The 17648-nt window shown below is 29.6% G+C and overlaps 1 protein-coding gene across 1 annotated transcript in view; it reads left to right on the forward strand.

Moving 5' to 3' along the window:
* The first annotated feature begins 824 nt into the window (after window positions 1-824).
* Window positions 825-17648, forward strand: part of LOC111642520 (serine/threonine-protein phosphatase 2A activator-like) — a 24919-nt gene continuing 8095 nt past the window's right edge. Inside the window, exons 1-6 of the mRNA XM_023388874.1 lie at window positions 825-964; window positions 8649-8740; window positions 8812-8898; window positions 10683-10808; window positions 12953-13070; window positions 14992-15091. Coding sequence (XP_023244642.1) covers window positions 958-964; window positions 8649-8740; window positions 8812-8898; window positions 10683-10808; window positions 12953-13070; window positions 14992-15091 — 530 coding nt within the window. The 5' untranslated portion in view covers window positions 825-957. The remainder of the gene's footprint in view (window positions 965-8648; window positions 8741-8811; window positions 8899-10682; window positions 10809-12952; window positions 13071-14991; window positions 15092-17648) is intronic.

Consider the following 17648-nt stretch of genomic DNA (forward strand, 5'->3'; position numbering starts at 1 on the left):
AAATTATTTATTTAAAAAAATAGATTGTTTGAATGATGATATAAGGCGACGCAACACGCGGGCGATTTGCCAAAAGATCCAGTCAAAGAGAAGGAGATATCTATGCATATCAATAGCAAATACAACAGTCAATGTTTTTGCCTTCAAATCTTTTTAGGAGCCAGTTCATTATTATTATTATTTATCTTAAAAATATTGCTGCTTAAAAGTAACTTATAGTTTTAGAACACTGTATTTTGATAAACAACTTGGGATCCATGTTGAATTAACGAGGATTATTCTTCCGGAATTCCACTGGATTATTCCGTAAAGACTATCCTTCTTGACTCAAAAATTTTAATATATATTTTCAGTATTAAAGATTTTCATTTTATAAAAAATAATTTTAAAAATTCAAGAAGAGATTTTAAAAAATAATATCGGTAACTTCTCGTGTTTTCTCTCTCTCTCTCTTTTTTTTTTAACTCTTTCTGCCCTGAGGGTACTAAGAGAGCCTCTTATAGCAAGCCCATTATGGGTTCGGCTAGGCCCACAATGGGCCGACCAAGTGGTGAGGATCGGGGGGGTGTGTTTCGGTTGGGTTTCCCCCCCGAAAAATTCCTGAGGATTTTTCGACCCTTCCGGATTCAATCCGGGTTCCCAGAATGGTAGGCTGCCACCTTCACCGCTCGGCCATCGTGTTTTCTCTATGGAGCGATTCAAATTTTTACATATGGTTATAGAGTACTAATTATATTATACTTTTTAAAAACATAACGAAAAATAAAATAATATAACCTTACTTATAATTTTAATTCTCATATTTTATAATATAATAATATATTTTTTTAAATATACAGTATTTTATACTACAGTATAATCTCGTTCTCTGTTTTAGGGTTAAAAATCTGCAGACGATCGTTGACTCTTCCAATTTAATTTGTAATTTCCTTTTAAATTCTGAAAAGCTTATCTAACATGTCAGGTAATATATCTGTCGATAAACTGTATTATTGTTAATTAGTCTTAATGTAGGATATTGATATGAAGAGTTTTATTGTTACGAATAACGACACAAACACGACTCTACAATTGCATTGACATTTCCGGCTGAATGATACGTTTGGGACCTTAACAGAGCTGTAGAACATATTCATAGGAACAAAAAAAGTCAAAGGAACAATACCCATATATGCAACCATTTGTGAGATATTTGCCTCAAAAAGTAAGTTTTTACCTTGTACTGGACTGCCTTTTCTCCATGGTCCTTGGCGTTGGTCGAGGCGAGTGATAGAAGCTGTGACTGACGCTCTGCACATAGTTGTGTGCCTTGGTGCTGACACTGTGGCATCTGCTTGGGGCTGGCCCCCATGCTCCCTAAAACTATATGATGTTGAGTACTCTGTGAACGGACTGTCAAAGCTGCATAGTTGCCTGGGCTAAATAGTTAAATGCAATGGTCTTGGCGGAGCATGACGCATGACTCCCAATGAAGTGTGGCCAATTTTGAGGGATGTATCTCTCAAAGGGTCGTGTGTAGAGGTGTGGTTTCTTTGACTTTTTTGCTCCTGTGGGTATAGTCTACAACTCTGATAAAGTCCCAACCGTCTCGTTTGGAGGTATAATTTTACCTTATATATGTATGACTTGCCTAAAAGTAATTTCTACTGAAATGTTTCAATTCCACACAAATGCTAATTGCAGTCATTAAAATTTAGTCTGATACTTGATTTTGGGTCTTCAAATATTGTAAAACAAAAAATGAAATTTTTCTATTTTTTAATATTCAAAGAAAATTGTCGTGTGTGTGTGTATTTTAAGGTCGTGTGGCATTGGATCCCCATGTGGCCATGAAGAACAACCCGTGGCCTGTGAGGTCCTAATGTGTGCCTCCGGGGCTTTGGCCATGTAATTTTTCTGTTTTCTGCCACATGCTGTTATACACCTCCAATTGAGCTGATATTTATTTTGAAGAATTGTCAAACTAAACTCAACTAGTAAAAAGATGAGAATAAACTACTGTATATATTATTTTAGTATCTAGTATACTGGTGGTTTTGGAATATGTTGCTATTTGCCTGCCTGTAATTCTAAGAAAAAAATGCATGCAAAAGTCTACAAAGTTCATTTCTAGTCTGTATCCAAAAAAAAGGTTTTTTGTCACTGCTGTACAACTACTGTCCATTTAAATTTGTTGTTGAGAATTTTTAATTTAATTAGGACACTCAAGACATAATCACATACATAGAGATTTTGTGGCACTTTGTAGCATTATTTTTGCAAATATATCAATACCAAACTATTGCTGGATTATATTGGGCTATATTAGTTATAATTATTACACTTCAAGAGGTGCCTAATGCCTACCTACAGGCCAAATTACTTAATATTTAATTATTAATAACAACATTAATATAGCCTGATGTAGTCTGGCAAATGTTTAGCATTATTTTTGATAAAAAAAAATATGCTTTATATTCAATATACTTTTCATTTAATATAAGTTTAGATTCTTCCAATTCTTATTAATATCTTATTATGTATTTTTGTATATAGGTACCATTAAAAAAAATATTTACAATTAATTTATTACATTACTATATACATTTATTACATTAATATATACAATTAAGACACCTTACATTTAAAATGAAATAAATTAGCAATTACATTAAAAAAAATTTAACTTAAAATTTCCACAAAATCAAATTTTTTCAAAACCTTTGCAGTATTACAAATTTTGTAGGATACTGGAAAAATAATAATTAAATATATACAGTAAATTAATAAAATAATTTTGAATTAAATATTATGCATTATCATTTAGTACAGTTTTAGACAAAAAGAAAAAAATTAATAACTATTGTTTCAAATAAAATAATTACCATCAAATAATAGAATTAAAATGTAATGAAATACATAACTAATAAATTAGAAATAAATAAAATGAAGATTGAGGATTTGAAGACATTTTAAAATTGAAATTAGAAAACAAATAAATGCTATTTTGAATAAAGCATTTCTAGACAGTAACAGTTTTGAATCAAAAAATCTTATTTGAAACTTTGTAATAAACATGTTAAAGTTTCCAATTATTATGAAAATAAACTTAAATTGATGATAAAGATGAACTTAATTAGGAAGAAAAATTGGATAGAGTTTTGTCTTCCTAAATAATAATGGCATTTCACTGTCATCAGTCCATTCCTGAAAATGGCCCATTAACAGGTTGCAAACATTAGTGTTCCTTTGATTTTGTTCACTGTTAAAAGTTCATTGATTCAACAGAAAAAGATAATATATATTTAAAGTGTTGCTTGTTTTATATATTTATATCTATTACTCATTTCACTTTATCTGATATAGTATGTAGAGAGAATTTAAATGTTATCAATAATTTATTTTTGATGTTATCAATAATTTATTTTTTTCATTAGATGTGACAAATATTTGTTGTGAAATTCTAGCAATAAATAATAGAGCTTATTATGAATATATTTTGAAATTTAAGCTGTTTGAAAGAATTTGCTTGTATTCTATTTAGGCAACACCTGTACAAAAGTATAGATGTAATTTCTCAAATTTGCCCCAACCTTAGTTTTAAAATATTGATACCTTAAAAATGATTTCACAATTGAAAATTATAAAAGTGATTTACAAAAAAATTATTAATTTCATAATATCTCTTCCTCTAATTCAGTGATTTGTATTAGTATAGATGACAACTATATATATAATTTTTTAAATATCATATTAAGTATATGAAATTGTAATGAATATTCATAGTTTGAAATGAAGATTATTTATAAAAATGAAGCTTATGTCTCTTGATATTTCAAAAATATTTAAGAAATACAAGATCATTATAAAATTCAATTAAGTAGATCCGAAAAATAAGTTATTTATATGTATATATATATATACATGAGAAAGATGATTTATAGCAAAATTTTATATATTTAATGTGTTCAAAACAAATTATCTGGCAAATCCAATAAAGTTGCTGGGCATTCTGAATGAGAAAATAATATGTAAGCATGTAGAGTGGAGCATGCTTGACAAAACAGATCAAAAGTTTTCTTATTAGTTGTTTTTTCATCCATAATCATGACATAGCAAATACTGAATTTGACCAAACAAGACCAACAAGAAGTCATTCAGTTTTGCATGAAAAAAGGAGTTCCTCTGATGGAAGTTTTTGCATGGATGAAAATTATGTAAAGGCATCATCTGTATGTCATACATAACAGTGAAGGACTGGTATTGACTAACAGAATCACTAGAACATTTAATGTGAAATAATAGTGAAATAAGCTGCAATAAATTCCACCATATTTAAAAAATTCTAAAAATGATCAGTTTTTTCAAATTCATTGCAATTCATAAAAGTATTTATTTATATAGGAGGTATGAGGGGTTTTTAGATTTGTTATTCAAAGCTTAATATAAAAATGACAATTTGTTTTAACAGATATATATTGTATTTAAAGGAGGAATAAAGGAGAAAGGGAATCATTTTTTATTTCTTTTTATGTGGATCATTATTCCATAACAATGCATGCCTTTTTGTTATTTCCTTTTTTATTTTCTTAGCCATATGTATATTTTGGGAGCTTTGTCTTTCCTCATCACTATGTGCCATACTGATGAGGAAAGACAAAGAGGAAATATATTTCCTCTTTTTGAAACATCCATATCTTTTAGAAACATCAATCAATATGAACCAATTTAATGTTGTTCACAAAGTTAGCTGCTTGTACTGCATTTTAGTGGCTCCACTCTACCCTATAGAGCAGCGATCCCCAACCTTTTTATCGCCGCAGACCAGTCAACGTTTGATATTTTACCTTGGCCCATTGAAAGGGGATGTTGATTGTTTATATTTTAGATTGATTTAATTTAATAATTTTAATTTAATTGTATTTAAACATGCCTTCAAAATAAAATACAGTTACACCGAAAAATGAATACAGTAAAACCTGTCTATGGCGACCACCCACAATTCCTTCAAAAAGTGGTCTTTTAGACAGGTGGTCGTCCAATACAGGTGGTGCTGTAATACCGTATTTCTGTATGTATTTTGCACACTTTTTAGCCATTTCTACTAAGCAAAACTCGAGATGAGCAAAAAATAAGCGAATTTTTTCGATGATAGGGCTATATTGGTATTGTATTTTATTCTTATCGGATAACCCGATTTACAGGAGTTGTCATGATATTATAAGACTGATTTAACACCAATATTTTAAAGATTAATACAATAGTCGCATTTTCTCGATTATAATGCACACTTTCTTTTTTCCGACTTAATTAATTCGACTCGGTTCTTTTCGTTCTCTCCTCAGTTACGTGTATTACGTCATCAATATACAAGCGCGTTCTATCTCTCCATCACTTTGCTTTTGGTTTTCGTTAGTTTAATCTTATTTTAACTTTAAAAATACTGTATTTTTTAAATATTTAATATTTTCTTAATTAATTAAGTACAGTAAGAAAAATTATTAATTAATAATAAAACGATTTTATTATTTTTTCTCGTTGTACGATTTCATTACAATCGCGGAATCGAAAAAGGAAGTAAAACTGATTTTTGCATTAATGCGTTTATTGTTTTTTAAATATTTTGCCTGCGAAAATTACTTAGATATTATTTTTCTAAAAATATCGTGGAAATAAGTTAAGTTGATACAGAAACTATTTATCGCACTTGTACTGTATATGAGTTTCAAAATAAATAAATAAAAATAGATTTTATCAAACGATGAGATCAGTTGATTAATTGTATCGTGTACAATATTATACACCCCTAAGGAAAATACTGTAAGTCTAGGGTAAAATTAATTTTGTTTTCCCACAGTTAAACTTCGCCACTAATTGCTGTGTTGTGATAACTTTAATACGATCTTTTAACGACAGCACTTTGCATTTCGGACATTTTCCAACAAACTGAAATGAATTTCCTTTGTTGTTAGACTAATTTATTAACACCTGCACCTAATTTCAAGCGTGGGAGAAGTGCCCAGGATGGGTTCAAACGAGTTTAGACTAATTCATTATATTAGGAGGTGGAAACATTGTTGAGATGGGTTCTTACAATAGTTTAGACCAGATACATTTGCAAAAGTGGTCGCTTATTACAGTTGTTGTATGTTGTTTCGGACCAAAAATCGATGCCCGCGGTCACGTTACACAGGTGGTCGTTTAATACAGGTAACTTATATGAAGACACTATGGATAAACTATTCCGTGCCAGAAATTTTGCTTGTTTTGACAGGTGCCCGTCGAATGCAGGTGGTCGCCTAAGCAGTTTTCACTGTATAATGTGATTTTAACATTTTAACTCACTAGAATACTAAATCAATGAGAACCCTGAACTTGTTTTTTGCAACAAGACGGTTCCATCTGGGACAATGACACCCGAAGTGTGTTTCTTATGTCCAGTTTATTCCGTTGTTCCGTCGTCCATTAAAAGTCACACAAACCCGAGAGAAATACACCATAGTAAATAAAATGGAAATACCAGTAATTTAATGTTCCTTGGGTGGGCCGGTACCATTTGATCCACGGACCAGTATCGGTCCGCGGCCCTGGGGTTGAGGACCACTGCTATAGAGTGAAAAGGATAGAAAAGAATGAGAAAAACAAGCAGTTATTTATTGTGACATTGTCACAATGATGGGCTGCAATTTTTTGTTACAATACACTTAAATTAAGTTCAGTAGTGTCTTGTCCCTATACATCACACTTTTCTTGTTGACAATGAAGTCATGCCAATCATGTATCTAACTCTGTTCAGGAGAAAATTTTTTAATTGAAATAATATGACTTCTGACCCAAAACAGAAGTTCTTATATAGTAAATCGAGACCTCCTTTCCTTAAGATTTCCATATCTAGTCTCGACTTTCATCTATCTAACACTATTCTTGAGATTAAGGAAGGACAGACAACAGATGAATGACAATAGGAATTAATAGGTTACAATTTTTTTCAAATTGCAGTCCAACAAGAATTTTTAATAGTTTTTTAACAAGTCTAAAGAAACAAAAAAATGAGTTATAATGGTCTGAACACTGCAAGGAACACTCAACTTAGCCACAAACCAAAGAAGTGTGGCAAAGTTTTCCTTAGCCACTGAAATGGCAGTACAAATAGCTAGTCTTGTGAATAACTTTAAGCATATGAATGTTTTGAAAAAAAGGGAATGTACCATACTGATGAGGGGAGATAAAGCTCCCAAAACATATATATGGATATGGAAATAAAGATGGAAAATTACAAAAAGATGTGTTGTTATGGAGTAATGATCAACATAAAAGAAGCAACAAATAATAAACATGGTTCTGGAAAAATAAAACTGGCAACAAGGATGATTCATTTTTAACAAAATTTGTAGCCAAGATTAAACATGGTTGTTATCAATATGAACCAATTAGTAAGACAGCAACTGTGCATTAGAAGCATCTGATGTCTTCAAAAAAAAATTATGCCTTTCTGGGAAAAGTGATGTCTTTCTTCTTTCATTGTGAAGGTCTGTTGCTGGCAGCATTCAAGGAATCAAATATGAATGTGAAAGTGGAGCATAACAACTCACAATTACATATTATGGACAACATTAAGCATTGGCCAGCCAGCTTTTGATTGGAAGTCTGGCTTGGCTATAACTGTTGTAATAATAATGCAGTCATAATAAAATGTGTGTGTATGTATGTACATTAATCAATAGAATTTTATAATTTCTGCATTGGTGGTGTTGGCAGTGACCAAGAGAAGCATTATGCACAATGGCAAAAAAAAAAAAAGACTATTGCTGGCTACTTGTCTGTTCAGGAGTGAGTGCAAAGTTGCTGCATGCTATGAGGTGTAGAAATCACCAATTACTGTGCAGAAATGGTGGCATACAGTGAAGGGGCATCATGCCACAATCCATCTGGAAACAATCAAGAATTGTCATTTGAAACTAAAATGACCACAGGTCCACTGGTTTGGTTGTGGATGCACAGAAGAGTGGCCATCCATCCACATCACAATCTGAAGAAAACTTGTCACTGGTTGATGACACTGGTGCCTACATTGAATTTTCAGATATGTATCTGTATTTCCATTTAGTAAGGTACAATTCATGTTAGATCATTTTTATCATCTTTGCATTAGAAATATAGAAATTAGAGCAGTGATTCCCAAACTTTTTCGATCCACCACCCCTTTGTTCCATAAAGTTATACCCAATGCCCCTAACCTATTTTCTCTTGTGTGAGAAAGGATTGGAAATATTAGGAAAACTTTTCCATGAATCTCACCACTTTGTGCCCTTACTGTACATTGTTCTCAACATCTGGAAACGATTAAATGCAATGTTTCCTCTTATCAGTTTAACAGAGGAAAGGGAATAGCTTTCAGTGACCCCAATTTTGTCATTCAATACCTTGCCTTCAGACCCACCTAGATTTACTCATTGCCCACAAGGGGGCGTTATTGCCCACTTTGAGAAATGCTGAATTAGAGCAATTTCTCAATGCGTAGTTACTTTTCATCCATCCTGTGTGTGTGTGTGTTGTGTGTAATATTTAATAAATATACAAAATATAATGTTTAAAATCAGTTTTCATTTATGTGCACATAGATGTATGAATGTTCATAGTAATAAATATTTCAATTTTCTAATTTTTAGGTGAAAATATGAGTGAAGAGCCAAAAGATTATGTTACTCCTGTACGAAAGATTATGGCAATGTCTGACATGCCAAAATGGGAAAAATCAGAGGTATACTAAGGTATATTTATAATAAAAACTTAAATTATTATTTGAACTAATTATTTTATATGGATTTTCAGGCATATTCAGAGTATATGGGATTTATATTAGCAATGAATGAAGCAGTGAAAGGGAAGAAAATATCTGATGCTAAAGAGACTACTCCAGTTAGTATTTTAGAAATGTTTATTTAAATATCTTTTTATAACAAAACAATTAATAATCATAAAACCTTAAAATAAACTATCTTATACTTCAATATTGCAGAAAAAGAACTATGTAATAGAAAGATTTTGCTCCAAAAATTTGATATTATTGATATTTAAATGCATTATATCTTTTAGCAAAATTTTTAAAATTCAAAATAGTGCTCTATTCCAATTTTACAATATCTTATTCAAAAATTTGGATATTTATTATAGACAGTAATATGTCAGAATGATGAAATCATGAAGTCACCAAAAGAAGTTGTTATAGTGAAATTTCAGTATAGTGAAAGGTAGTCAAAATGCCAGAATGTTGAAAAAAACTATTAAATAATGAAAAAAATCTTAAACCTTGAGAGCAAGGACTATTTAAAATCAGCTTTTTCTAGTATTACTAGTTGGAGTAAATTTTACACTTTTGTATTTTGTAAAAAACTTTAGTCAATTCACATTTTATGTTTAGCTTTTTTTGTTTTTTGGCTCTTTTTATCTTGCAGGCCTAAGAGGGCATTTTAATCATGTCCATCATGAGTTTGGTTAGGCCCACAATATGGGGTGGCCAGCTAGTGAGGCATATCCAAATCAATCAAGCCTTGAAAAATTCTGAGCCTACCCAGACTGGTACCTGGGTTCTCCAGAGTAACAGGATGTTATTTTTACCACCTTGACGTCAACATGTGGTTATCTACATATATAACCCAAAGTTTTTTGTCAGCACTGTCTTGAACCAACAGCTTGACACACAAAATAGTGATAGCACTGATAGTCATGCCCCTCTCCAATATTTATTGTTGAAAGAAGTCTTTAATTTTCAATTGTACTATCAATATATTTGTAGTTAAATTCTCCATAAATTTGTAAACTTTCACAGCATTCCAATATACTGTTTTATACATCTTTTAATTTTATCAGAAAAGACACAGGCTTTTACATGTTGGTTGCACTTGAAACGGTAATATCGACATCTACAATATTAGTTGAAGTCAAGATTACCATTTCGGATAATTGTATAGTAATGACACTACACTTCAAATTAAATTGACAAAAATTTGTGTTGCTGAATAAATGTTGAAATATCCTTTCACAATGAAAGATGACTGATTTATACATGCACAGGTTTTGTTATAATGATCTCTTTTTCAAAAAATGTTACGCTTTTATTATATTAATGAATATTAATGTAATGAAAATTTCAGTTTAAGCTGAAACATTTTTACATTAATATGCATAAAAAATTGGCAAGACATTGAAAAAATTAATCTAATGTAGATTTTCCAAAAATCTGTCATTACCGATTCTATAAATCTGACACAGTTACAAGCATTAAACCAAACATTCTTGATTGTGCAAGGCCTGAAATTAAATTTCGGTATGATGTGCACTACATCATTAATGGTGCATGCATAGAAACTTACTAATGCTGTACAAAATCTGAGTTACTGATTGTAATGCATAAACTTACAGTGAACAGTGATTAGTGTGTATTTCACAGTAATCTTATGTGAGATTCCCATCATTAGTCTTGGTCTTATTCATAAACTTTGTTGCCCACGTACAAAATCAGTTTGCAACCAAGAATCAAAAGTTTCGATCTGTATATTCTTTGAAAGTCTGTGCTTTTGAATTAATTCTGAATAACGTTATTTTTATAACTTATTAATTTTGAATATATAAAATGTGAAGTATACTTTAATTCTTATTTAAATTATATGCTTGTTTGATTTAATTTTTTGTTCTTAATATAGGCAGTTGATGGTATTATATCACTTTTAGAAAAACTGCAATCATGGATTGTGGAAATACCACCTATTCAACAACCTCAGAGATTTGGAAATAAAGCATTTACTCAATGGTACAATAAATTAAAAGATGTAAGTCTTTCTTTTTTCCTTTTTTATTTGATCATTTTTAAACTATTTAAAATTAAACTATAAATTAAAAAAACATAATTTTTTATTTTTCAGTAAAATTTTGTATTCAAGTATTTAAAATTTTTCAATATATAAAAGTTACTCTTGATGATATACATTTGAGAACACTTGTGTAACTTCAATATATTGTGTATGTAGAAACAGACTAACATTTTCAATCCTTTCTTTTTTTGGATCTTCCTTGGGTCTAGTTTTTCTTGGAAGATTATGAATCCAAAACAAATGTGTAATACAACTTCTGAATGTATATTCTTTTTATGAAATATTTAACAAAATTTTTTAAATTCAAAATTATCATAATGTGCAGTCTTCTTGTAGAATATTCATTTAACTTATTAAATTTTGATTAAACAAACTAGATGGAGCATATGCAGTGATCAAAAAGATTGTGATCACAATCCCATCATGTCTCACATTCACAAGAAATTGTTAGGTGTAGAAAAAAATGTCTGCTGTGCATAGGAAATATGTTTTTCTTCTCTAAAGTTTATACATTTCTCCTTTGCTTCTGCCTTAAAAATTTCTAGTTCCTCCTGGGCTCTGATGTTACTACATTATCATACCTGTCCAATGAGGGTGGTGTTCAGGAAATTCTTAAGTACTACATCTTTATCAGATGCATAGAATGTACAGTACCATACATGCATATTTCCTGTTAATTTTCATCAAATAAGACAAATAAATCAAAACAAAATATTTATTAATGATTTAATAATTACAGAAAATCACATACACAACAATAACACTAATAAATCAATTCAAATTATTTTTTAATAATATAGGAACAAAAATAATAAGATGAAATATGGAGTTTTATTTCTAAAAGTCACTATTTTAGTTTCTAATTTTTATCTATTGCTTGATTTATTGCTATTCCACTTAATATTGAACAATACTATTTAGTGACAAACTGTTTATCATAGGTCACTAAATTGGCAACATTGCTTGTACAGTACCTATCCAAGTTCAAAAAGATGTGGTGTGATAGTACTGCTAGTGAAATTATGAGTGAATCCAATCATGCACAAATGTGCCTTAACAGATTATTAGAATTAACAAAAAATGTTCTTTTTCATTAAATTAATCTGATATACAAGAAATGCATTTGATATCATAAATATATTTTAAATGTATTTACACTTCTTGAAAATGATACTATGTATTATTATTTTAATCACTTAAATTGTAAGATTATTAGCAAATATGTCTCCACATAAATAAAACAATATTTTTCTTTGATTTTATACATTATTATTTTTTATTTTTTCTAATTAACCTCATCATAGTTTGGTGTATAAAATTTGAACCAATTATTTGACCAGCAATTGCTTTGACCAGAAAATTTGAACCAATTATTGACCAGCAATTGCTTTGCAATTGACATGTATGCTACTGATATATATATTAAATAAATAGTATTAGGTGCTATTGTTTATATATACAGTAGTGTGTCGATTTTCTGAAAGTCAATCATCAGAAAGAATTCCAGTCGGCAAATTTAAATTTTTGCCGGTGCTGTGGCTCTTCAATCTTTGGCTATGTCTTGGGCTACTCAAATATTTTATGTTTTCGATACTAAATTAACATCTGAAGTATAATTTTTTATTATTTTTATATTTTTCAATATATTTTGTTTGTACAAAATTAAAAAAAAATTTTTAATGATACAATAGTCTTTGTTAGGCTTAACATCGATGAAAATTCAACGCGAAACGACATGCAACGGATAAAAATTTCGACATCAGATACATTAAACTATTTTTTCGTACATAAATCAGTTATCCGAAATATCAGTTATCCGGACAACCCCAGTCCCCAATTGATTCGGAAAATCGACGCTCTACTGTAGTTTATACACTATATAAACTTTAGAAAAAGAATGTTTGATTCAATTCTTATTATAGAATTGTTATGTAAATCCAATTTCTGCAACATGACAAATGCTCTAATCAAATTAATGGGACTTCAGGTTTATAGTGGAATTCTTAATTAAATCCTGGGAGCAATAATTATTGTATTTAAATATTAATTAATTTTCAAACATGAAAGTAAACACCAAATCTGTTTTTAATTTTTATTTTCAGAATGTTGCAGATGTATTAAAAGAAGCATTATCTGCAGAATTTCATGGAGCCATAATTGAAATTTCAAGTTATTTGCAAGAAAGTTTTGGTAATTCAACAAGGATAGATTATGGTACAGGTAAGACTGTCAACCGTTTGTATGTGAATAAAGAATATAGAAAGAGTATATATTTAAATCAGTATTTAAATGAAAGATATCTGCTTTTAGAAAACAGAAATTCATTATAAAAAAAAAAACTTAAGATAATTTCCTGAATATAGTTTTAAATATTTGTTCAAGCCTAATGGTTTTAAGCTTAAAGAAGTAATTTCCATTATAAAAACACTGCTTATGCTTAAAATTTTAATTTAGATAAATATGATAAGTTTATAACAGAACATAATAGAATTTAATTACATTTCTGTTATGTTATTCAATTAACCTATTCGATGTTGAAATTTTTATTTGTTGCCTATGACGCCATGTTGAATTTTCTTCGATGTTAAGCCTAAATTTTTTTAAAATGATAATCGTGTTTACTGTATCATAAAAAATTTTTTTTTTATGTTTCACAAACAAAATAAATATATTGAATAATATAAAAACGAAAAAAATCAATCATATTTTAAAAGTTCGTTTTAATATAAAAATTGTGACGCATAGCGACATCTAGTATCAAAAACATTCCGATGTAAACACGAATATATTCGGGATTGCTCACGCAAGTCAATGAGGTCAACATGAATGTTTTCGGGAACAACGTAGGACATGTTAATCATGATAACAGATTTATAATTCTTATTTACTTAATATTTGTACAATATTTTTGGGATAAATATTTTATTAAAATTTAAAATTTTTGAAAGGACATCTGGATATTTGAGTGAGTAAAATGAATAATTTTTGTTCTAAATGTTTAAGTTATTTTTGAATTTGCTTATATTGTTAAAATTGCTTTGACTTCAATATACAGTAATACCCCAAACTTACGCAATAGGTGGGACCGAACGGTAACCGCATAAGTCGAATTCACGTAAGTCAGGGTATAATTTTGCATATAAATACATACAAATAATTTTTAATTGGGGCCGGAGACTAAAGAAAACAATAATTTAGAAAAAAATGTTTAATAAAATCTTAGATAATACATATGTATAACAAATTAGGCCTATATTATTTTACAATTTTTCACATTTACTTGATTATTACGCCATAATTTTAACATTGTTTCCATCTCAGCGATAATACTGTGACGTTTACGAATGATGCTTGAATTTAAAGATTGAGCATTTTTCACAGCTTCGAGAATTTTTTCTTTGCCTTTTATAATTGTTCTGACCGACAATTCCGGTAGATCAAACTTCTTTGCCAATTCACAAATTTTCATTTTTGTATCGAAGTCTTTAATAATGGGTACGTTCGTAAAGTCAAACGAGTTAAACGCGTTAGTAACGAATCGTTCGAAAAGTCTAACGAAATAGGAATAACGATGACTTCATTCTCGCTTAACTCGTTCGACTTTACGAACATACCCAATGTTAACTTTACATTCCAAAGATAAAGTTTTTCTTTTCTTGTTTGATGCAGAAGAATTAGTTCTACTTCATTTGGATGACAGAGTAGAGTCTCTCAAGTCTCCGTAGATATAACAAACACAGAAATAAATAACACAAAATAAATTGTAGCTATGTGTGGATTCCGCGCGACACATCCGAACATGTAAGCTGAACAATAGTGTGGGGGGAGTGAGTAATCAAGGGTCGCGTGGCACTCAAACAAAGACGAATCGATGAGATTTGAAAATCGCGTAACTCCGGGTTCACGTAAGTCGGGGTATTACTGTAATGTAAAGATAAGCATAATACAACTATCTCTGATACTCTATTAACTTATGAATAGAGTAGTATTATTAGCATAATGGAATTACTTCTGCACAAAATAAATTAAATTTTAAGATAGAAAAGTAGTAAAAATCATATTACAATCATAGATTCAAATGAAAAAATTTATATAAAAATTGCATATATTTATGCATTAGAATAATCTTATTTTTCTACAGGCCATGAAATTTCTTTTGCAATGTTTCTTTATTGTCTTTTTAAAATTGGAGTATTTCAACAGTCTGATGCTCTTTTGGTTATTCTGAAGATATTTAATAGGTAAATATTGAATGGTTAATAAAACTAATAGATTTGCCTAAATTAAATTATGAAATTTTGTTTTAAAATGTTAGAAATATTGCTTTGTGCTAAGTAAGATTAATGTAATGACTCATTACATATTAATTAATACATTAAAAGAATTTTTTTTAACATTTTCATTGATCCCATTTCTTGAGTTGTGGTAGGGATGGTAGGAGTGGAGTCATCCCTACCATATACATTGCTGCAATGCATTTACATATACAGTTGTCCCTTGATAATCCGACAGGTATGGGACCAAAGGTGTGTCAGATTACCAAAAGTGTCCGGATTACCGAAAATAATTACATACTTCACATTGTTTTGCTAGCAGTAACTTACAATATTCTCTACTCCAACTGTTCGAACAGAACTGCTCACATAAAACACACGAAATGTGTGTCATCGTGTAAGAATTGGATGGGGAGATTCACATCGCGACATGCTTCTGTGCAAGCAGACACGTAACAGGGACGGGTACCTTGACGGGAGGTGCGTCGGACTACTGAGCATGTCGGATTAAAAAACGTTGGACTATAGAGGGACAACTGTACATGATTAAATTCTTCATTTGGTTATATTTACTGGGTCTCAGAATGGGGATAATGGAGGTGGGTCACCCCTTAAACAACAATAAAATTATCAAATAATCAGACTTGGATAGAATTCTAACTAAAACTTCGAATATATCATAATTAAAAATAGATGAAATTTGAGGACATGCTTCTTAGTATTGTAGTTTCCTTATATTGTTTTAATTGAGAATGACTTCAATAATAATAATTACTTTTTAAGTTAAAAAAAAAGTTAAGCCAAATGAGAATTATAACCTACTAGCTGCAAGGACCCGCTTCGCTGGGTTTTTATTAGTTCGTACATTTGTATGTAATATAGTTTTTGTTTTTTATATATAAAAGACTGTTTTTCTAAGTAATCTAGAATCTTGCTGCAAGGACCCGCTTTGCTAGGTTTTTATTTGTGGGCAAAAAGTAANTAAATCAGTTATCCGAAATATCAGTTATCCGGACAACCCCAGTCCCCAATTGATTCGGAAAATCGACGCTCTACTGTAGTTTATACACTATATAAACTTTAGAAAAAGAATGTTTGATTCAATTCTTATTATAGAATTGTTATGTAAATCCAATTTCTGCAACATGACAAATGCTCTAATCAAATTAATGGGACTTCAGGTTTATAGTGGAATTCTTAATTAAATCCTGGGAGCAATAATTATTGTATTTAAATATTAATTAATTTTCAAACATGAAAGTAAACACCAAATCTGTTTTTAATTTTTATTTTCAGAATGTTGCAGATGTATTAAAAGAAGCATTATCTGCAGAATTTCATGGAGCCATAATTGAAATTTCAAGTTATTTGCAAGAAAGTTTTGGTAATTCAACAAGGATAGATTATGGTACAGGTAAGACTGTCAACCGTTTGTATGTGAATAAAGAATATAGAAAGAGTATATATTTAAATCAGTATTTAAATGAAAGATATCTGCTTTTAGAAAACAGAAATTCATTATAAAAAAAAAAACTTAAGATAATTTCCTGAATATAGTTTTAAATATTTGTTCAAGCCTAATGGTTTTAAGCTTAAAGAAGTAATTTCCATTATAAAAACACTGCTTATGCTTAAAATTTTAATTTAGATAAATATGATAAGTTTATAACAGAACATAATAGAATTTAATTACATTTCTGTTATGTTATTCAATTAACCTATTCGATGTTGAAATTTTTATTTGTTGCCTATGACGCCATGTTGAATTTTCTTCGATGTTAAGCCTAAATTTTTTTTAAATGATAATCGTGTTTACTGTATCATAAAAAATTATTTTTTTATGTTTCACAAACAAAATAAATATATTGAATAATATAAAAACGAAAAAAATCAATCATATTTTAAAAGTTCGTTTTAATATAAAAATTGTGACGCATAGCGACATCTAGTATCAAAAACATTCCGATGTAAACACGAATATATTCGGGATTGCTCACGCAAGTCAATGAGGTCAACATGAATGTTTTCGGGAACAACGTAGGACATGTTAATCATGATAACAGATTTATAATTCTTATTTACTTAATATTTGTACAATATTTTTGGGATAAATATTTTATTAAAATTTAAAATTTTTGAAAGGACATCTGGATATTTGAGTGAGTAAAATGAATAATTTTTGTTCTAAATGTTTAAGTTATTTTTGAATTTGCTTATATTGTTAAAATTGCTTTGACTTCAATATACAGTAATACCCCAAACTTACGCAATAGGTGGGACCGAACGGTAACCGCATAAGTCGAATTCACGTAAGTCAGGGTATAATTTTGCATATAAATACATACAAATAATTTTTAATTGGGGCCGGAGACTAAAGAAAACAATAATTTAGAAAAAAATGTTTAATAAAATCTTAGATAATACATATGTATAACAAATTAGGCCTATATTATTTTACAATTTTTCACATTTACTTGATTATTACGCCATAATTTTAACATTGTTTCCATCTCAGCGATAATAC

This window comes from Centruroides sculpturatus, unplaced genomic scaffold, assembly GCF_000671375.1.
Source record: "Centruroides sculpturatus isolate CEXI.00-Female unplaced genomic scaffold, Cexi_2.0 scaffold1685, whole genome shotgun sequence".
Lineage (NCBI taxonomy): Eukaryota > Metazoa > Arthropoda > Arachnida > Scorpiones > Buthidae > Centruroides > Centruroides sculpturatus.